At 43.5% G+C, this 23257-nt stretch overlaps 1 protein-coding gene across 2 annotated transcripts in view; it reads left to right on the top strand.

Moving 5' to 3' along the window:
• The window catches only part of MAN2A1 (mannosidase alpha class 2A member 1), a 205422-nt gene that overhangs the window by 62444 nt on the left and 119721 nt on the right, over positions 1-23257 (top strand). For both annotated transcript variants that reach the window (XM_055430247.2, XM_088838425.1), the window contains exon 4: positions 3231-3402. In XM_055430247.2, coding sequence (XP_055286222.2) covers positions 3231-3402 — 172 coding nt within the window. The remainder of the gene's footprint in view (positions 1-3230; positions 3403-23257) is intronic.

The raw sequence follows: 23257 nt of genomic DNA, 5'->3' as shown, positions 1-23257 counted from the left end.
ACTGTCTTATCGGGTGTGGCTCCTGGAACCCCACAACAGTTGCAGGGGTAACATCAAGATCACTGCTTATAGATCATGGTAACAAATTATGATCACAATTAAAAATTTTAAAATAGAATTACTGGAGTGTGATAGACGCATAAAGTGAGCAAATGCTGTTGGAATGATGGCACCGATCTATTTGTTCGACAGAGGGTTGCCACAGACCTTCAATTTGTAAAAAATGCAACATCTGTGAAGCAAAATAAAGCAAAGTGTGATAAAGCAAGTTATGCCTGTACTGGATTAAGCTCCATTCTCGTGACATCATTTTATCTTCATCATCTCTTTGGAGACAAGGGAAGTTGCTCAGTCATGTGCGACTCTTTGCGATCCCATGGACTATAGCCTCCCGGGCTCCTCCGTCCATGGAATTTTCCTGGCAAGAGTACTAGAGTGGGTTGCCATTTCCTTCTCCAGGAATTCTTCCTGACCCGGGGATCGAACCAAGGTCTCCTGCATTGCAGGCAGACGCTTTACCTTCTGAGCCACCAGGGAAGCCCCTCTTTGGCGACATTATGTCCAAATACAGTCATATTCTGAAGTTACTGGCTGTTAGGACTTCAACGTTTGCATTTCAAGAGGACAAACCCAGCCCGTTAAAGGGACATCGAATGAGTTCTGTGCTAATGTATTGGGTAATCAATACGTTTAAGATGTGGAGCAGTTTATTTAATTTGTAAATAAATTGTATACTTTTCAAAGTTGGATGTTAGGAATATCTTTTATTTCTCCTTTGACCTGGTTTGATGGTAGAGATGTAAAAAGGGTAATTAAAGGCTGATGATGATTATAATAATAGCAGCAGCAGCAGCCATGTCATCAAGTGCTATAGTATATACTGGGCTCAGGTACTTAAAGGCTGATGATGGTAATAATAACAACTGCAGCAGCAGCCACGTCATCAAGTGCTGTAGTATATACTGGGCGTAGGTAGTTAAAGGCTGATGATGATTATAATAGTAACAGCAGCAGCAGCTACTGCTATTAAGTGCTATAGTGTGTTCTGGGCTTGGGTAGTTAAAGGCTGATGATGGTTATAATAACAGCAGCAGCAGCAGCCACTGCTATCAAGTGCTGTAGTGTGTCCCAGGCTTGGGTCTGAGGACTGGATAGTTTTGTGTCTTGGGGTGCTGCATGGTCAGCAGGGAATTAGGGCATCTCCATTTCAGGATAGGTTGAAGTTTCTTTGCTTTTCCTTGGGAATCTGGGTGTAGATCCTTGGCTCAGTGCTCTGGGGCAGGGTCCGGGTTCATTCTTTTGTGAAGCAAGATGGAATTCTGTGTAAACCACTGATTCTCGAGTTTTCTGTAGGTACAGGCTTTTTACTCAATATGGAAAAGTTGAATTATTCAGGTAGTGTTCTTTGGTGACAAACTAGCTTAAAAATGCCCCAGATCAAGAAAGTTCTTTAAAAAATATTTTAAACTATATCCTATCTGGCTCATAGCGCCAATACCCATCACTTTGTGGGTGTGCAATAAATAATTGTAGAATGAATAGATTTCAGTTAAAGCAAAAGGGAGAAATACAGCCATAGTGGCAGCTCCCATTAGAATCTCATGTTTGCATTGTCAAAAGAGTGTATGGCCTGCTTAGCCCTTGCAAGTTTTTGTTTTGTTTTGTTTTGTCAGCAAATATAGTATGCATTAAGTAGCCACTTAATTGTAGACAGATAAAAGAAATAACTAGTTGGACCCTTTGTATTTTAGACCTCCCGCCTGTTTGAGACTTGGAAACAGTAGAACAGCAGTTTCCTGTCTGTATAGAAACTCCCTTCCTGTAAGATGTCACAGATGAGAGGTGGTTCTCACCAAGTGCGTGTTATCTCCCACCAGTAGGTGGGATTGGCGGCTGTGTGCGTTTTGCCTCAGCTTCTTCTCGTGTTGTTTTATCACTCGGCTGGATGGGGCTGCATTTGGAACTATGCTGCTGCTGCTGCTAAGTCACTTCAGTCGTGTCCGACTCTGTGTGACCCCATAGACGGAAGCCCACCAGGCTCCCCCGTCCCTGGGATTCTCCAGGCAAGAACACTGGAGTGGGTTGCCATTTCCTTCTCCACTGTGTGAAAGTGAAAAGTGAAAGTGAAGTCGCTCAGTCGTGTCCGACCCTTAGCGACCCCACGGACTGCAGCCTACCAGGCTCCTCCATCCATGGGATTTTCTAGGCAAGAGTACTGGAGTGGCTTGCCATTGCCTTAGATCTTGTTTAAACTGTTTCTTAATAGTCAAATTGTAAATGTCTTTAGATGAAGTTTCCAGGATATTTGAGAAGTAGTAGGAAAAGGCAAAGAACTGAGTTGTCGTAATTCTTTTTTGAAAAACCACTTTATATGGATGTGTATACATTTGTTGTTTGATTATTGTCAATTTGTTCTTCAAAAAAGTGGAATAATGAGCAGCCTTTGGGGAACTCAAGCCTATTTTTGGCAGAATTCTTCTGGTTAGTATTCATAGTAGTGCTGTAATTACCTTATTGCTCTGTTTCTAGGCTTTTATTATAGTTTGTACTTGTGATTTTCTTTTTCTTAGTTTTGGGTACTTAATGAAGGAGAAATTTTAGATGTGATATGAGAGAATAAACGGACTTCCCTGGTGGCTCAGCGGTCAAGAATCTGCCTGCAATGCAGGAGACCAGAGTTCAAGCCCTGGGTTGGGAAGATCCCCTGGAGGAGGGCATGGCAGCCCACGCCAGTGTTCTTGCCTGGAGAATCCCATGGACAGAGGAGCCTGGTGGGCTACGGTCCATTGGTCACAGAGTTGGACAGGACTGAGCAGCTAAGCAGCAGCAGCAGAGAGAATAAAATTTTGATTCCGTATTAAAAGAATATTACGTCCAACTTGCTAATGCTGTTTGGGTTTTTTAAATTAAAAAAAAAATTCCTTAAATTAGAGATAAATTATAAGTGGTTGAATTAGATACTGTAATTGTTAAGTCTGAATCAATGTTTTTCGGCTTTCTCATTTTTCTCATTGATATCTGAATTTGTACAGTTTTCAGAGTCTTTTATCATTTCAGTATTAGTGACTTTTTGAGTCTCATGTCCATTTAGTGGAAATTCATTAACTGAAAATGTTTGCTAAATTTTTAGTTGTCTTTGTATGAATGAAACCCCTAAGGTTATACAAAATGCAATTGAGTGTGACTGAGTTTAAATCAGACCTTTGTGATATATTTGTGTCTTAATTTAGGTTGGTTGAAGACCTTTGATGACTACTTTAGAGAGAAGACCCAGTATATTCTTAATAATATGGTTGTCAAGTTGAAAGAAGACCCACGGAGAAAATTTATATGGTCTGAGATCTCTTACTTTGCGAAGTGGTGGGAAACTATAGATGTTCAGAAGAAGGATGCTGTTAAAAGGTTTGTTGTTTAAAACTATTACTTTTTGAAATTACGTAATATTAAATGCATTAATTTTGCAGTGAAACGTGTTGACTTTTCAGAAGGTGAAAATTCTTAGCTTTATAAATGAAACTTAAAATATTTCTCCATATCCTTTTATTACCTTGATTCTGGTTCATTCCTGAAAAAATGACCTGAAACTTCTCCATTGAAATTCTTATGCTCCAGCTCTGTCCTGCAGTGGAATTACTGTGTCACAGGGGCTTAGTGTTTTGAAGAGTGTTTCAAGTGTATAAACCAGAGTGACCCTATAAAGGCGGCTTCAGTGTGTTCCTCTTTAGAAGTGTGCCACTCTCTGCACAGTAGCAGATGAGATTCTCTGCATATTTGCAGTGTAATGTTTTCTAAAACATATCAGTTTAAGTCTTGGAACATTTGCATTTTTGATTATGATAGTGTTACATGTTTTCTCATATATGCAGGCAGAACTTTTTGTGAACTGCTTGATCATGTACTTTCCTTACTGATTTCTAAGTGTATTTATGGATACATATGAACCTTTATTTTTTCTGAAGCTTTAAATTTCTTCTTAATTCTTAGTGTTTGACAAATAGACTTCAAAAGTTTTTATGTTGTTTAATGTATTAATCTATTTTCTTGATATTGACTTTTCTGTCATACCCAAGTCTTACCCAACCTAGGAGGAGATCTTCCCCCCTCTTTAGTGTTTTTACGGCTCCCTTTCGTAAACCCTCCGGTTTACTCTTTGACGTGGTGTGATGGGGGCTTTTGCTCTGCTGTCTGCCTCCTGCCACCGCCCGCCCGGCTTCCGGGCGTTTAGGGTTTGTCTCGGCATAAACCACTCTGTTTACTCGCTGAGTGTCACAGGTGCGCCGCTTACTGCATCAGTTCCTGGGTTCAGTGCCTCACAAAGAGCTGAGAGTCCTTGCAGTGCTCCTGTGCGGGGGCCCGGCGAGCGTCCTGGTTACAGCTGGGGTCACCCAGCTGGACACGTCACTCTCCTTACCATCCAGGCCAGCCTCAGCCCCATCAGCTGTTCCCTTCCACGTCCATTCTTTCCACTGACTTGAAGTGCCATCTTTATGGTATTTAAATAAGCATTGATTTCTGGGCTTTCTGACCTCTTTCATAGACTTTTCCGTGTAACTGTAATTGTTGTAAGCTTATGAGGTGTTTCGTTAACAGACAGTTTAAATCTTCCCTTATTTTTCTTTATTGAAAAGTTCTTTTGATGAGTGACTGCTTAATTTTCCCAGAGAGCTTTGGGATTAATTCTTCCTACTCTTTCCCCCAAAAAAGAGGGGGAAAATTTTGAGAGGCATTGACCTAGATGTTTAAAGGTATTTTCGGGAGAATTGGCTTTCCATTATTATCTGTCAGACCTTTTTTCCCCTGATAGCATCCTTCAGTGCTTATAGGAGTGGTCAGAAGACGTCGTAAGTGAGGGCTGTAGGCTCTGAGAGTCCTACATTCACCAGGGCTGACTGAGCACCCAGAGGTCGGCCCTCTTCCACGCTTGCAGTGGCCACAGGAAACGGTTGTCAGGACAGTCTGCAGTCAGTCACAACAGGCTGGAATTCCAAGACATTGCGTAAAATGTATTGACTTTTTAAGTTGAAATGTTAGCAGCTAATTTAGATGAACATGCACACATACACATCCTTAGTTAAAATCAAGCTATCCACTGGTTTGCAACTTTTCAAAAATTAAGAACTGCCCTGTAACGCTCTATGGAATTGGTGTTTGTCAGATATGTAATTTTTTTTTTAAACTAAGTTTAAAGACAAATTTTTCTATCTGTCTAGGTCTTCTGTTGCTCCTTGAATATAAATAATGCTTTATAGTTTCTTAAATTATTATTTTATAGCGTTTTAATTAGATTGTGCGGATTTTAAGGTTTGACTCCACCTGTAGGGTTCTTCCCTGTTATTTGGCGGGACCTGGTTATTTTCTTTGTCTTGATTAGATTGGCTGAAGCGCTTACTGGTTTTGTTGGTTTTTGTACCCCTACTGGTTTCCTAAAAAACTTTCTGCATTTTACAGATATTTACTCTTGGCTTTTCTGTTTTTATTCAATTCCTTCTGCTTGTTTTTTAACTAATGCTAAATGGGCCAGTTGATTTACTTGAACAAGAAGTATTTCTCCCTCTGTGTTTGCCTTTTAGCACTGCTCTTAACTAGCATTCACGTTTTTATGTGTTGTTTTGTTAATATATTTTTTCCTAAATCATCTGTAATTGTATTATTCTGGGTATGTATAACTTATTATTAAATTTTTCATCTATCAATTCAAATACTTTTCAGCTTATCTGTTTTGCTCTTACTAATTAGTTTTTATTTCATTTTCTTATAATTCAGTTATCTAGTTGTCTCTGGTCTGTCTTTGGCATATGCTTGTTAAGTTTTTTGATATATTTGCTGCATTTTATGCGATTTTTTTCAAGGTTTTTTCTTCCCACCTCACATTCAGTTATCAGTCCTATAGAGCCTGTTCTTTTCAGGCCTCCAATGCATGGTTTTAACTATGCTTTCTAACTACCCTTCAGTTCTGGATTTTTTATATTGTTGTTTATGTGTTGCAAACATTTTCTCTGCTTTTTTTAAACCCGTCCCATGAGGAATAACGTGTGTCCACACCTGGGATCTGTTTCAGAGCAGAGAGTGTAACTTGCTTCACGTGCCTTCCTTTTCTGACGGGCCCCGCTTCCACCTCGTTCCCCTGGTTTCCTTTTACATCTTTCATGTTCCTGCCCAGGTCAGACAGGTCAGCTGCTATCTGAGCTCAGCTAGGCAGTATATTATTTCCCTGGTTTAAGTCCTTAGAGAGTGGCGTGAGGGCGGACAGGTGAAAGGAAGGGAAACAGCGTGGAGGGAAGGCTGGGGTCCTCCCTTGGAGCCCTGGTGCGTTCGCAGGAGGCTTCCGGCCCTGTGTCACAGCCCCTGTCGTGCCTGTGGCCTGCCTTCTCAGTGTTTCCAGTCCTGTGTTCATTCTGTGTGCCCACGACAGCCCCCAGTACACTTCCAGTTCAGAGTCAGGCAGTGTTGCTTGTGGGCAAGAAAGCCTGCTGACAGGGTGTTGTCACTCAGTCACTCGGCTGTGCCTGCTCCTCACGACCCCGTCAGCTGCAGCACCGCAGGCCTCCCTGCCCTCGGCCGTCTCCCTGAGTTCTCTCAGGCCCACGCCCTTTGAGCCAGTGACGCTCTGTGACCGCCTCACCCTGCCACTCTTCTGCTCCTCCTCCCCTCAGACTTTCCCAGCATCGCAGTCTTTTCCAGAGAGTTGGCTTTTTGAATCAGGTGACCAAAGTGTTGGAGCTTCAGCTTCAGCATCAGTCCTTCCAATGAACACTCAGGACTGATTTCCTTTAGGATGGACTGGTTGGATCTCCTTGCAGTTCAAGGGACTCTCAAGAATCTTCTCCAGCACCACAGTTCAAAAGCATCAGTTCTTCAGTGCTCAGCTGTCTTCACAGTCCAACTCTCACATCCATACATGACCACGGGAAAAACCATAGCCTTGACTAGACGGACCTTGGTTGGCAAAGTGATGTTTCTTCTTTTTAATACACTGTTGAGATTTGTCATAGCTATTCTTACAAGAAGCAAGCGTCTTTTGGATTTCGTGGCTGTAGTCACCGTCCGCAGTGATTTTGGAGTCCAAGAAAATGAAATCTGACACTGTATCCACTGTTTGTCCATCTGTTTCCCATGAAGTGATGGGACCAGATGCCATGATCTTTGTTTTCTGAACGTTGAGCTTCAAGCCAACCTTTTCACTCTCCTCTTTCACTTTCATCAAGAGGCTTTTTAGTTCACTCTCTGCCATAAGGGTGGTGTCATCTGCATATCTGAGGTTATTGATATTTCTCCCAGCAATCTTGATTCCAGCTTGTGCTTCCTCCAGCCCAGCATTTAACTTGAGGTACTCTGTCATATAAGTTAAATAAGCAGGGTGACAACATACAGCATTGGCATATTCCTTTCCCAATTTTGAACTAGTCTGTTGTTCCATGCCCAGTTCTAACTGTTGCTTCTTGACCTTTATACAGGTTTCTCAGGAGGCAGGTCAGGTGTTCTGGTATTCCCATCTCTTTCAGAATTTTCCACAGTTTGTGGTGATCTACACAGTCAAAGGCTTTATCATACTCAATGAAGCAGATGTTTTAGCTGATATTTCTTGTCAAATCCTTTGTTGGAGAGCAGGGTTCCAGAAAGAAAAAAAAAAAGACACATAGGTTTGCTCCCATTATTTTAAATTCTGAGCTTATACTAAGTGGCATTACTGATAGAATTTTTTTTGACTGCTAGTGTAGTGGTTCAGAGAAGGCAATGGCACCCCACTCCAGTACTCTTGCCTGGAAAATGCCATGGATGGAGGAGCCTGGTAGGCTGCAGTCCATGGGGTCGCGAAGAGTCGGACACGACTGAGCGACTTCACTTTCACTTTTCTCTTTCATGCATTGGAGAAGGAAATGGCAACCCACTCCAGTGTTCTTGCCTGGAGAATCCCAGGGACGGGGGAGCCTGGTGGGCTGCCGTCTATGGGGTCACACAGAGTTGGACACGACTGAAGCGACTTAGCAGCAGCAGCAGCAGTGTAATGGTTGTGCAATGGTTTGTTTTCCCCTTTTTGAAGATGACTCTATGGATTAGATGTCTGTAGCTAAATTTGCAAGCTAGCTGTTGTAGAGAAGAACCTGTTAATTCTAGCAGAGTCCTCTGGAAGCTTTTATTGTCCCTGAAGAATACCAATTGATTATGGGAATTTAACAGAAACATAGCTCAAGTGATCTTCATAATCTATGCTAGCAATGACTTGTTTGATTCTTCTGCCTGTGGTAGCGGTATTCAGCTCTATAAGCTTTTTAAAATAGAAACTCTAGTTAACTAAAAGGAGATTCCTGCAGACAGCATCTACCTTCTCTGTTTTAAGTGACTCAGTAATTTAATCAAGTATAGGCATGGTCCCTACATATACACAGTGGGTTTAAGAGAGACTGCCTGGTTATAATCAGCCCATTTTCTGTCTCCTCTTGTTTTATTTTGAAAATAACTGGTATGTTAACATTCTTTTTTCTTTTTGCACTTCCTATTTGAATATTTTTTAGCCAAATTCAGTTTAAATATGGTGTGATATTTATAATACATAGAAATGTGGGCCCTTATTCAAACAGCTGAAACGTTAGCCTTAGCATTTCCTTTGACTGTCACCCAGCATGTTCCATATTCATTTTTCCTCTGGGCTCTGAGATAGTGAAAGGGTTTTTACATAGCGTTTGCTTCTGCTGTTGAGACCAGTGTTCACGTGAGAAGCCCACTGACCTGTTGGAACCTGGAACAGTTTATGTGTTTGCCAGCATCATGACCAGCGTCTCTGTGTGGACCCCTGATAGGAAATAAGGCTCTGAATGTATGTGTCAGATATTGTCTTGACCACGTTTTTGGATTGCATTGCTTTGCCAAGCCTGCACTCTTTCATCTTTCTTCCATTCCCTTACATCTTTTTTTCCTAGGTTTATAGTTAAATAAACCTTCTACCCTGTCCTGATAACTGTCTCTGCTTATTGAAATCAGAGAAATGTTTGAGGTTGCTTTCTTAAATAATTGCAAACATAAACATATTGCAAACTTACATACATTCTATATCTTGAGTTCACTAGAAAAAATAACCTTTAAAGTTCTTACACTAGCTAATTTATTATACATTTTATACAGGTCAGATTTTATGGTATTTAACCAAAGGCTGCTATAAAATTTGCAGAGCAATGAGAAGTTACAGTGTGTCTTGTGATGTTCAGAGTAAATTGCAGGTTTGGATCGAATTTAGAGCCTAAAGATACATAGCATTTCATCAAAGGAGTCAAAGCAGTGCCCGTTGTCTCAGATGACTTTGGTTCTAATAGCTGAAGCAGAGGTGTAGGTTTATTTCAGAAAGCACGTGCTGCATCCCTGTGCCCACCCTCCAGTCACAATGTCTGGCCTGAGGGGCTGGGCTCCCCTCTCATTCCGTTTATCGGCTGGCTTCTGCTGCCATCAGAGACAGGCAAAGGCCGGGAGCGCTGAGGAGCTGCTCTGTCTGTGGGTACTCTTCAGCCCTCCTCGGGGATTTCTTTGCAGCGCTGACACTGCCCACTCCTTTCACCTTGAGATTCTTTCCTTGTTTTGTCTTCTGTGGCCCCAGGCGTGTGTGGCTGAGCAGTGCATTATCCTCCCCGGTGACTCCCTCCTCTGCCCCTTCCTACACATCCCAGCTCTCACCTGTGGGCGGCGGCTGCTTCTCCTCTCAGTCTGCGGGCAGTGCCACACCGCTGTTTCAGTGTCCAAGTGTGCAGGCTGCTTCTGGATCTTAAGTTCCAACCTTTCTTTCTGCCTTCTTCCCTGGTCGAGGGTGAGAGTAACTGCTCACACCTGCTGAGTGGTTCCTCTGCTCAGTGGAGAGGCGTTTTCTCCACATCTCTATGTATTCGTTCAGCTGGTCCTGGATCATTCCTGTGTGCCAGGACCCTGCCTTGCCCTCGTTGTCCTGCTGAGGACACTGGGGCGGAAGGAAGGGGTCAGGAGCGTGCCTCGGGTCCCACTGAGGACACTGGGGCAGAAGGAAGGGGTCAGGAGCGTGCCTCGGGTCCCACTGAGGACACGGGGGCGGAAGGAAGGGGTCAGGAGCGAGCCTCGGGTCCCACTGAGGACACTGGGGCAGAAGGAAGGGGTCAGGAGCGAGCCTCGGGTCCCACTGAGGACACGGGGGCAGAAGGAAGGGGTCAGGAGCGAGCCTCGGGTCCCACTGAGGACACTGGGGCAGAAGGGGTCAGGAGCGAGCCTCGGGTCCCACTGAGGACACGGGGGCAGAAGGAAGGGGTCAGGAGCCTCGGGTCCCACTGAGGACACGGGGGCAGAAGGAAGGGGTCAGGAGCGAGCCTCGGGTCCCACTGAGGACACGGGGGCAGAAGGAAGGGGTCAGGAGCCTCGGGTCCCACTGAGGACACTGGGGCAGAAGGGGTCAGGAGCGAGCCTCGGGTCCCACTGAGGACACTGGGGCGGAAGGAAGGGGTCAGGAGCCTCGGGTCCCACTGAGGACACTGGGGCAGAAGGGGTCAGGAGCGAGCCTCGGGTCCCACTGAGGACACGGGGGCAGAAGGAAGGGGTCAGGAGCGAGCCTCGGGTCCCACTGAGGACACTGGGGCAGAAGGAAGGGGTCAGGAGCAAGCCTCGGGTCCCACTGAGGACACGGGGGCAGAAGGAAGGGGTCAGGAGCGAGCCTCGGGTCCCACTGAGGACACTGGGGCAGAAGGGGTCAGGAGCGAGCCTCGGGTCCCACTGAGGACACTGGGGCAGAAGGGGTCAGGAGCGAGCCTCGGGTCCCACTGAGGACACTGGGGCAGAAGGGGTCAGGAGCGAGCCTCGGGTCCCACTGAGGACACGGGGGCGGAAGGAAGGGGTCAGGAGCCTCGGGTCCCACTGAGGACACTGGGGCAGAAGGGGTCAGGAGCGAGCCTCGGGTCCCACTGAGGACACGGGGGCGGAAGGAAGGGGTCAGGAGCCTCGGGTCCCACTGAGGACACTGGGGCAGAAGGGGTCAGGAGCGAGCCTCATCAGGAGCGTGCCTCGGGTCCCACTGAGGACACTGGGGCGGAAGGAAGGGGTCAGGAGCGAGCCTCGGGTCCCACTGAGGACACGGGGGCAGAAGGAAGGGGTCAGGAGCGAGCCTCGGGTCCCACTGAGGACACGGGGGCGGAAGGAAGGGGTCAGGAGCCTCGGGTCCCACGGTATGAGCCTTCTTGGCCTCAGATGCCTCAGTGACATCCAGCGTCCAAAGGCCCAGCGCGGCCCCGCTGCTGGGCACACCCTTGCTCTGGCCCGGCTCCCGCTTGCCTGTCTGCCCTTCCCTCCGTCGCTGCTCGCCTCTCACGCCGCTCTAGGCCCTGCTGAACCACGTGGGTGTCCTGTCACGCTTATTCTCTCCTTCTTAGGAATTTGCTCAGGAGTTTAGCGGAGAATTTTTTTTTTCCTTTTGTGCATTCGATAATCTCAATGCTGTTTATTCTTCAAGACTCAACTGAAATATTACCTCACCTTCAAAGCCTTCCCTTATTTTCTCCATCATCTGTTCAGCAAGTATTTATTGTGCTAGACTCTAGGGATACAGGAAGTGAATTAGACTTACCTGGTCCCAGCCCTCAGGGCAGGGGAGGGAAGACAATGTAATTAACCCAGTATCACAAGAAAGTCTTTCCTTCTATGGAAACAAGGGGTTCTTGGAAAGCTTCCTGAAGCAAGTGGTATTCAAGTTGAAACTGGAAAGGCTATTAGAATAGCCATTAGCAGAGGGTGAGGAAAGGATTCCAGGTTATGAGAGGAGAATTGTGATTATGGGCCAGGGATTACCAAGAACATGGCATGTTCAGACACCTGAAAGAAGTTTATTAGGCTGCAACAGAGCAGGGGAGGATGTGTGTGCAGGGGCTGAGCAGTGTGTAGTCATCAGGGAGATGCAAATTAAAACTGCTACAAGGTGCTACCCAAAACCCCTAAAAGGGGCTACAGTCAAAAGGACTGACAGCACCAAGGCTTGGAAAGGATGTGCAGCGACTGTGACTCTCTTACACTGCTAGTGGGAATATGAAATGAGAAATCTACTTTCTGAAAGGCTGCCCTTTTCCAAAGTTAATATTTCAAAGTTTTCCAAAGTTAAATATTCATCACCTTTCCAAGAACTTCTTGTTTTCATAGAAGGAACTGCTTTATTGTGATACAGGTTTCATTCTGTTGTCTTCCCTCCCCTGCCCTGAGGGCTGGGACCAGGTAAGTCTAATTCTTGGGGGCTCCCTCCTAGGAATTTATCCAAGAAAAATAAAAACGTGTTCACAAAAAAGACTTACATAGACATTTTCATAGCAGAATCTTTTATAATGACTTCAAACTGGAAACAGCTCAAATATCCATCAACAGAATAATGAATTAAAATTTTGTGCCACATTTAAATAATTAATTACCACTCAGCAATGAAAAATAATGTTACTGAAATATATAGAACTATGAATGACTCTAACAAACATGTTAGCAGAAGAATCCTGACAGCAGAGCATGTTTTAGTCCTCCGTGTTATGAAGTCTGAGAGTAGCTAAACTGATCTATTGGGATATAAATCACAAAGTAAGAATGTCTTCTTTTGGTTGTTAATGTTGGGGGGAATTGATTGGAAAAGGGCAGAAGGGAAATCTCTGAATAGCTTATGTCTTGTTTTCGGTAGTAACAGGGGTACAATTTTGGGCAGTAACAGGGGTATAAACAGTTGTCAAAATACATCAAACTGAACACGTGTATATTATGTGTTGCTATATCTCAATTATAAATACTTTAGCAAAAATGATCAGCCATAACATAATGATATATGTCTATTTATTGACATGGAAAGATGTTTATGGTATATAGTATTAAGTAAAATAAACTGGTTAAAAACTATGTCTACCATAACCCTTTATGTATTTATAGAAGGACATTAAGAGTGAATTTTTCAATTTTATTCTTCAACCTCATGTATTTTCTGATTTATTTGAATTAGAATTTTATTGTTTTTATTTTTAAAAAATGAGAAACTGAAATACTATTATACAATGAAATATTTAAAGTATATCTTACCGAAATTTTACAGAAACTATTAGTTAAACCATCTAATATGATAAATATTCTTAAATGAAATTTCATGACTATTTTATGTTATAGTTTTGTTTTTAGTGCTTAAAGGAAATCAGGGTAGTATGGCATATATAGTGTAGAGAAGAGTGTAATTCATGTTTCAACCCAAGTCTGAACCTATAGAGGGTACACAGTGAAAGGTGAGGTGCTGACTGCTCCTGCTTCCTTGTCCTCTGACTCTTCGCAGGAGGCAGCTATGTGACCAGACAGATGTAATTTATAGAGAGATAGGAAAAGACACGTTCATGTGCGTTATGCAAACGATAGTGTGCCACGCACAGTGTGCTTTTTTTGAGTGCATCTTTTTTACTGTGTAGTGTCCATCACCTGAAATTTATCATTTGCTGGCGTTACATATATTCATGTTGTTTCGCAACATAACCGTCACCCGCCTGCAGAACTTTCTCACCGCCCTAGATTGAGGTGCTGTTCCTGTTGAACAGCAGCTCCCCACTGCCCTTCACTCTGGCCTGGCAATCACCATCCCGCCTCTGTCTCTGTCAGGTTGGCTCTGTCGGTGGAAGCATACAATACTTGTTCTGTGTCTGCCTCACTTCTCTTACCATAATGTGTTTGCGGTTCATCCACGTGGAAGCATGTGTCAGTTTCCTTCCTTTCCAGGGCTGACTAGTACTCCATGGCATGAATATGCTGTGTTGCTCGTTCACTCGTCCATCAGCGGACATTTGGACTGTTTCTACCTTTGGGTTACTGCAGAAATGCTGCTATGAACATGAGCAAATAAATACCGCTTTGTCCTTACTTTCAGTTCTGTTGTGTATGCCCAGAAGTGGACTTGCTGGATCCGTTCGCGGTTCTCTGGTTTTTCACAGAACTCCCATGCTGTTCTCCATACTGGCTGCATCATTTCACATTGCCGCTAGTCGTACTTGAGGTTTCCAGCTTCTCTGCTTCCTGTTTTTCTTTTCTTTCTTTTTTTTTTAAATAATAGCCATCCTAATGAGTTTTGTACCATGCTTTTTAAACTTAATGTATCTCAGAGAATCTTTCAGGAAACTTTCTTTTTTAAAGGCTGTATAAAAGTCTTTGTTATGATTGGGCCTTAATTTAACTTCTCCTGATTCATGGCCCTGTATTTTCTTTTCTGGTCTCTTGGAATGCATGGAGTATGTCTTTATCTTCAGCGCACACAGCCAACCCTTGAGAATCCTCAGAGGACTGGTTGCAGAGCCTGCCCCGGATACCAAAACCCTTATATAAAATGGAGTAATATTTGCATTTTAACCTGCACACATTTCTCCTGCATACTTAAAACCATCTCCAGATTACTTAGAATATTTAATACAATGTAAATGTTACGTTAATCAGTTCAGTTCAGTCGCTCAGTCGTGTCTGACTCTTTGCGACCCCATGAATCATAGCACGCCAGGCTTCCCCGTCCATCACCAACTCCCAGAGTTGACTCAAACCCATGTCCATCAAGTCGGTGATGCCATCCAGCCATCTCATCCTCTGTCGTTGCCTTCTCCTCCTGCCCCCAATCTTTCCCAGCATCAGGGTCTTTTCAAATGAGTCAGTTCTTTGCATCAAGTGGCCAAAGTATTGGAGTTTCAGCTTTAGCATCAGTCCTTCCAGTGAACACCCAGAACTGATCTCCTCTAGGATGGACTGGTTGGATCTCCTTGCAGTCCAAGGGGCTCTGAAGAGTCTTCTCCAGCACCACAGTTCAAAAGCATCAATTCTTTGGTGCTCAACTTTCCTTATAGTCTAACTCTCACATCCATTCATGGTCACTGGAAACAACCATAGCCTTGACTAGACGGACTGATGTTGGCAAAGTAATGTCTCTGCTTTTTAATATGCTGTCTAGGTTGGTCATAACTTTCCTTCCAAGGAATAAGCGTCTTTTAATTTCATGGGTGCAGTCAGCATCTGCAGTGATTTTGGAGCCCAGAAAAATAAAGTCAGCCACTATTTCTACTGTTTCCCCATCTATTTCCCGTGAAGTGTTAATAGTTGTCAATATAATGTCAGTGCTATGTAAATAGTTGCTGCTGCTGCTGCTAAGTCACTTCAGTCGTGTCTGACTCCATGCGACCCCATAGATGGCAGCCCATTAGGCCCCTCTGTCCCTGGGATTCTCCAGGCAAGAATACTGGAGTAGTTTGCCATTTCCTTCTCCAATGCATGAAAGGAAAAGTGAGAGTGAAGTCTCTCAGTCATGCCCGACCCTTAGCGACCCCATGGACTGCAGCCTACCAGGCTCCTCCGTCCATGGAATTTTCCAGGCAAGAGTACTGGAGTAGGGTGCCATTGCCTTCTCCCAAATAGTTGCTAGTGTGCGGCAAATTCAATTTTTGCTTTTGGGACTTTCTGGAGACCTTTTCTTTTTAAAATTTTCCTTCAGAAATTGGTTCAATTTGAGGACACAGAATCTGCGGATATGTAGGGCTGACTGTGCAGTGCTTCAGTTAATTTTTATCTGTTTTCTGACTTCCTTTTAATGAGCATAGATATAAGTATATATGCATTTTAACTTTGATAGTTATTGCTGGTCTTCAGTAACAATGCCTGTTTCTAAACAGCCTTGACATCACAGTGTGTTGTACAACTTCTTGATCTCATTGAAGTTTTAATTTGCATTTCCTCATGAGTGACATTAAACTTCTTTTCATTTTTAGCAGCTAGTTATTTCTGAAATATCTGCTTCATATCTTTTGTTTGCATTTCTTTGGGGTTGTTGGTACTTTTTTCTAATAGGAGCACCGAGATTTAAATGGTTTGCAAAACAGATATGATTCCTGCCTCCATGAGCCTGTAGTCTACTGGGGGACAAAGACCGTGAATGTGAAAATGTGTTATTAAATTCCGTGAAACGGCCATGAAAAAAACTTGGATTTTATGCAAGATAACAATTTAGGTGGGGTTTGGGTGGAGTGTGTTGGCCAGAGAGGGCTCCTAATGGATGCATTATGAGCCAGTGAGGCAGATATTGGGAGAGGATCCTCCAACAGAGAGAGCATAGACTGCAAACTCAGAGACAGGATATGGTTGGAGTGAAGTGAGGACAGAGGACTCACTGGCCGTTTGTCCCTCATATACCCTCTAAAGATGGGCATCCACAATACTCAGAAGAATACGGTAAGTTTCCCGAATTATTATCTGAGGGTTTTAAGACAAAGCTTATTTTTACTCTCCTATTAGATACTCCTCGTGAAAGGCATATGAATCAGATAATCTGATGAGCAAATGTTTTTAAATTATTAATTGATTCATTGGGAGCCTCCATCTTTTTTAATTTTCCATTTAAATAGTTTTTTATTTAAGAATGAATCCTTGTGTATCATCATGTGTTATTTCACATTTCCCCAGATGTATGATTACAAATTCAACTCGTTTTGTCATGTGAAAATAACTTGTGATTCTTTGATGCTGGCAAAATGATGCATTGTTTGCTACTAAGTTATCTGTAACAGTTTCCCCATTAGGGGAAGAAAGCTCTTTGCGTCTGTTCTTCTCTGTGTGACCAGAGTCTGAATGTGTGATGTGTCTACACAGGGGGAGAGGGACACTCAGAGGAAAGGGCTTGCCGCTTCCTGTGCTTGGCGAGTAAATTCAGTCTTCACAGCATGGTGAGCTGTGACGGAGAAGCTCAGCTTACTGTTGATCAGTATCTTCTAAAGCTTTCTATATGAAACTTTCACGCAGAGAACGTGTACAGAGGAGTACATAGTGGCTGACAGATCAGCTTCTCAAGAAGGAAACCAGGCCGTTGCTGGCCGGGAGAGGTGCGCCTGGCCTCCTGTCTTCGGGACTTGCTGCGCGTGCCCCTTCCCTCCGTCTGTGTGCTTGTCTTTTCGTTTGTGTCCAGAGCTCTAGGAAATGGTAGGGAGGGCACTGATGTGAAACATTAACCCGAGAGCAGAAGGTGTCTTGGCAGAAATTGAGCAATAGACCCTATGAGGTGGGCACATCATTTTTGATTTTGCATTTCCTTTTTTTTTTTTTCAAAGTGATAATAGTGGTTGTTATTGGGGAATTAGATCTTGGTAATTTTGTTTACAGCTTTCTTCATCCTTTAAGTTTTATCATTAGAACAGTAGGCATTGCTCTCCTAAAGTAGTGTAAGTAGTATGCTTGTTTGTTTTTCAAAAAGCACCTTTTATTGGAGTATAGTTGATTTACAGTGTTGGGTTAGTTCCGGGTGTATAGCAGAGCGATTCAGTCATGCGTCTGTCTGTGTATGAATGTGTATGTTCCTTTTCAGACTCTTTTTGATCACAGGTTATTGCAGGATGCGCGGCTCCCTGTGTCGTAAAGTAGGTCCTTGTTGCTGTGCTCCCCGACACTCGCAGAGAAGTGGCTCAGTTCACGCTTGCTGAGGGCTCAGCGAATGGAAAGAACACCTGTATTTGCTCTAAGTAGCTTCTTATCTGTTTCCCGTTACTTGATTCTAAAAAATTATGAAAGTGTCAAATGTACCGCTTGCAGCCTGTCTTAACTTTATTTTGTTTCATGACAACGGCAGTTTTAAATATGGTGCTTTTTGTAGGATAGCGTGGCCTTTCTGCTATTGCTTATGAATATTTTTCCTAGTTAGTTCCTGGAGCGTTGTTTCTGCGTTTTGTCCCCGTCGCTGCACGATGCTGAGGGCTGCTCTGCTTCATTAGGTCGGTGATTTTCTTGTTTGTTTGGACCGTTTTGCTTTGTCCTTTCTCAGATAGTTCTTAGGTGCTCGTTGCCTGTGTTCTGGAAATCAGGGGACACATGGCGAGTTTGTGCACGCTGCAGGTTTACGTGTGCATGTGTCTTGTTTTAACTGCTCAAGGGGCAGTTTTGCTTCACACAGTGAGGGTATTATATCAAGCCTGACATTCCTGCCTGTAAGACCGTCTGGTTTATAATCCAGTTTTCAGCATTCATATGTACAGACTAGAGAGTGAAAATAGTACTCACTAACCTGATTATCTTTTTTTTGGGGGGGGTGTTAGTTCTAAAAGGTCTTGTAGGTCTTCATAGAACCGTTCAACTTTGGCTTCTTCAGCGTTACTGGTTGGGGCATAGGCCTGGATTACTGTAATATTGAATGGTTTGCCTTGGAAACGAACAGAAATCATTCTGTCGTTTTTAAGATTGCATCCAAGTACTGCATTTCGGACTCTTTTGTTGACCATGATGGCTACTCCATTTCTTCTAAGGGATTCCTGCCCACAGTAGTAGATATAATGGTCATCCGAGTTAAATTCACCCATTCCAGTCCATTTTAATTCACTGATTCCTAGAATGTCGACGTTCACTCTTGCCATCTCCTGTTGGACCACTTCCAATTTGCCTTGATTCATGGACCTAACATTCCAGGTTCCTATGCAATATTGCTCTTTACAGCACTGGACCTTGCTTCTATCCCCAGTCACATCCACAACTGGGTATTGGTTTTGCTTTTGCTCCATCCCTTTATTCCTTCTGGAGTTATTTCTCCACTGAGCTCCAGTAGCATACTGGGCACCTACCGACCTGGGGAATTCCTCATTCAGTATCCTATCATTTTGCCCTTTGATACTGTTCATGGGGTTCTCAAGGCAAGTATACTGAAGTGGTTTGCCATTCCCTTCTCCAGTGGACCACATTCGGCTGTGGTCCATGATCAGATCGGCTAGGTTCCTGTGATTATGATTTCAGTGTGTCTGCCCTTTTAGAACTAACACCCAAAAAAGATGTCCTTTTCATTATAGGGGACTGGAATGCAAAAGTAGGAAGTCAAGAAACACCTGGAGTAACAGGCAAATTTGGCCTTGGAGCACGAAATGAAGCAGGGCAAAAGCTAATAGAGTTTTGTCAAGAGAACGCACTGGTCATAGCAAACACCCTCTTCCAACAACACAAGAGAAGACTCTACACATGGACATCACCAGATGGTCAACACCGAAATCAGATTGATTATATTCTTTGCAACCAAAGATGGAGAAGCTGTATACAGTTAGCGAAAACAAGACCAGGAGCTGACTGTGGCTCAGATCATGAACTCCTTATTGCCAAATTCAGACTGAAATTGAACAAAGTAGGGAAAACCACTAGACCATTCGGATATGACCTCAATCAAATCCCTTATGATTATACAGTGGAAGTGAGAAATAGATTTAAGGGACTAGATTGATAGATAGAGTGCCTGATGAACTCTGGGCGGAGGTTCGTGACATGGTACAGGAGACAGGGACCAAGACCATCCCCATGGAAAAGAAATGCAAAAGAGCGAAATGGCTGTCTGAGGAGGCCTTACAAATAGCTGTGAAAAGAAGAGAAGCGAAAAGCAAAGGAGAAGAGGAAAGATATAAGCATCTGAATGCAGAGTTCCAAAGAATAGCAAGGAGAGATAAGAAAGCCTTCCTCTGTGATCAATGCAAAGAAATAGAGGAAAACAACAGAATAGGAAAAACAAGAGACCTCTTCAAGAAAATTAGAGATTCCAAGGGAACATTTCATGCAAAGATGGGCTCGATAATGGACAGAAATGGTATGGACCTAACAGAAGCAGAAGATATTAAGAAGAGGTGGCAGGAATACACAGAAGAACTGTACAAAAAAGATCTTCACGACCAAGATAGTCACGATAACGTGATCACTGACCTAGAGCCAGACATCTTGGAATGTGAAGTCAAGGGGGGCTTAGAAAGCATCACTACTAACAAAGCTAGTGGTGGTGATGGAATTCCAGTTGAGCTATTTCAAGCCTTGAAAGATGATGCTGTGAAAGTGCTGCACTCAATATGCCAGCAGATTTGGAAAACTCAGCAGTGGCCACAGGACTGGAAGAGGTCAGTCTTCATTCCAATCCCAAAGAAAGGCAATGCCAAGAATGCTCAAACTACCGCACAATTTCACTCATCTCACACGCTAGCAAAGTCATGCTCAAAATTCTCCAAGCCAGGCTTCAGCAGTATGTAAACCGTGAACTCCCAGATGTTCAAGCACGTTTTAGAAAAGGCAGAGGCACCAGAGATCAAATTGCCAATATCTGCTGGATCATGGAGAAAGCAAGAGAGTTCCAGAAAAACATCTATTTCTGCTTCATTGACTATGCCAAAGCCTTTGACTGTGTCGATCACAGTAAACTGTGGAACATTCTTAAAGAGATGGGAATCCCAGACCACCTGACCTGACTCTTGAGAAACCTGTATGCAGGTCAGGAAGCAACAGTTAGAACTGGACATGGAACAACAGACTGGTTCCAAATAGAAAAAGGAGTACGTCAAGGTTGTATATTGTCACCTTGCTTATTTAACTTATATGCAGAGTACATCATGAGGAACGCTGGGCTGGAAGAAGCACAAGCTGGAATCAAGATTGCTGGGAAAATATCAATAACCTCAGATAGGCAGATGACACTACCCTTATGGCAAAAAGTGAAGAGGAACTCAAAAGCCTCTTGATGAAAGTGAAAGAGGAGAGTGAAAAGGTTGGCTTGAAGCTCAGCATTCAGAAAATAAAGATCATGGCATCTGGTCCCATCAGTTCATGGGAAATAGATGGAAAAACAGTGGAAACAGTGTCAGACTTTATTTTTTGGGGCTCCAAAATCACTGCAGATGCTGATTGCAGCCATGAAATTAAAAGATGCTTACTCCTTGGAAGGAAGGTTATGACCAACCTTGATAGTATATTAAAAAGCAGAGACATTACTTTGCCAACCAAGGTCCGTCTAGTCAAGGCTATGGTTTTTCCCGTGGTCATGTATGGATGTGAGAGTTGGACTGTGAAGAAAGCTGATCGCCGAAGAATCGATGCTTTTGAACTGTGGTGTTGGAGAAGACTCTTGAGAGTCCCTTGTACTGCAAGGAGATCCAACAAGTCCATTCTAGAGGAGATCAATCCTGGATGTTCGTTGGAGGGACTGATGCTAAAGCTGAAGCTGCAATAGTTTGGCCACCTCATGCGATGAGTTGACTCACTGGAAAAGACTCTGATGCTGGGAAAGGTTGTGGGCGGGAGGAGAAGGGGCCGACGGAGAATGAGATGGCTGGATGGCATCACCGACTCTGTGGACATGAGTTTGAGTGAACTCCGGGAGTTGGTGATGGACAGGGAGGCCTGGCGTGCTGTGATTCATGGGGTCGCAGAGAGTTGGACATGACTGAGCGACTGAACTGAACTGAACCTGATTATCAGAACGGATTGTATTAATATAAAATTTCTTCATTTGGGCTTCCCTGGTGGCTCAGAGGTTAAAGCTTCTGCCTCCAATGTGGGAGACCCGGGTTCGATCCCTGGGTCGGGAAGATCCCCTGGAGAAGGAAACGGTAACCCACTCCAGTATTCTTGCCTGGAAAATCCCAGGGATGGAGAAGCTTGGTAGGCTACAGTCCACGGGGTCGCAAAGAGTCGGACACGACTGAGCGACGGAACGGAACCTGATTATCTGGCCAGGTGTCCACGAATTGTCACATTGCTTTATGTCTTAAATGATGCTGTCTATCCTCTCGCATTCTGTTCTACGGGTTAGAGAAACTGTGCTAAAAAAAACTAAGACCTGTGTTCTTCCTGGCTTGCTGCCACGACACCACTTAGGCCTCTTGTGACCGCTTCATGTAGTTTTGTTAAAGACCTGCCTGAGCCACTGTACATGTCAGCGCTCTGTCTTCCGTGACGGAGCATCTTGAGTCTCTCATGAGCTTGTCTCAAATCACTCTGAAGATTTGAAAACCAGCTGTAATCCATGCTTTCCCAGTAATTTAATACCTATTTTAATAGGATAAATATTTGTAAAATTTATTTCTCAACTTTATACTCTGACCATTGATGTGTCTGTTTCTAAGTTGCAGTTATATGGTAGCTTTTTAAGTTGTAAAAATGCCTTTTACCAAGCAGAGGTGCGAGCTGCTCTGCATTACTCTTTTCTAGGTTGTTTCAGGATACAGTCACAGATTTGTTTTTATCTTTGACATTTCTTATTGCCTCAGTTTCCTCGTACACTTTCCTTCTGTTTGCTCCTTAAGTCTCCTTTGACTGTTCTCTCCAAACTTGCTATCCTTTTCTATTTCCTCTTTGTGTCGTTTCTTCAAAATGTCGTCTGTGTATTGGCCTTGTCCCCTAAACTCAGTTTCCTGTTTGGTTAGTTTCTTTTGACTGCCTCATTGTCACATCAAATAGCCGTATCCAGGTTTATATGTATTACATTGTAACTTGTAAAATGATTCCCTTCTCAACGGAACTGCACTGTGTGTGAGCAGCACCACTGTTAGACACTTGGGATCCAAACCCCCTGTCACGCGTCCTTTAATGCTCTCTCTCATCTCAGGCATTTCTTGATTCCCACTGATGCTTCCTGAGGCCTGTCCTCTCTCTCCTCCCTCGTCCATTTCTCATACATGAACCGCGTTCCAGATGCTGTCCCTTCACACCTACGTTGTTCACACCCCTTTTTAGCTGACCCTTCCCTGTCCAACTGATTTGCCTATGTCTGTGCACTTCAGCTAATCAAAGACTTTACGTTAATACTGATTTTAAACTGAGAATCTCACTCATGCATTCCCTATTCTTTTAGCAACAGAGTGCCCATTATATGCCAAGCAAGTTTCTTGGTGCTGGGCCTGGAAAAGTGAACAAAGCAGCACGTCCTGGTCCCTTCTGTCCTGGAGCTTATATTGTAACGGTTGGTAGGACAAGGAAGGATGGGTATCCTGGAGACTTCTGTGGGTTGGTTTATTTGAGCTGAGAAAGGAAAGACAGGAGAAAATAGATAAGAAAATTATGAAAAGCAGTTAAATGAGCAGGGGCTTTCATGCCTCACCTATATTACAGATGGAATAGTCTTTAAAATAACCACTGTGCCTATGCATTTGAAGATTAGTTGTCTCCTATACAGGGTTATCGTTACTGTCTTTCTAAAGTATAGGCATTAAGTTGTTTCTATTATTTATATTCTTAATGCTTCTATGAATAATTCCCATTTTGAATATTGTTTATTTGCAAGATTTTTCTTGTTGATTCTTGTTACCGGATGTTTCCCTTTTTAGAGAAGCTTTTTAAGGCAGCTTTGACTCTGTTGAGCCTCTCAATTTTATTTTTTTTGCATTAATACCTGGTATGTATTAGGTGCTTTCTTTTCTTTATGATTATTCTGCTTATCTTGCTAACTTCTTAAACTGGATGTATCCTTGTGTACTCATTACTTTTCCTTTTTATGTAAAGTCTACTCCATTTA

Source organism: Moschus berezovskii, chromosome 8 (assembly GCF_049115385.1).
Source record: "Moschus berezovskii isolate FMDL1 chromosome 8, NW_MosBer_1.0, whole genome shotgun sequence".
NCBI classification, from domain to species: domain Eukaryota; kingdom Metazoa; phylum Chordata; class Mammalia; order Artiodactyla; family Moschidae; genus Moschus; species Moschus berezovskii.
The sequence above is the reverse complement of the archived record's forward strand: the minus strand, read 5'-3'. Positions and strand labels throughout refer to the sequence as shown.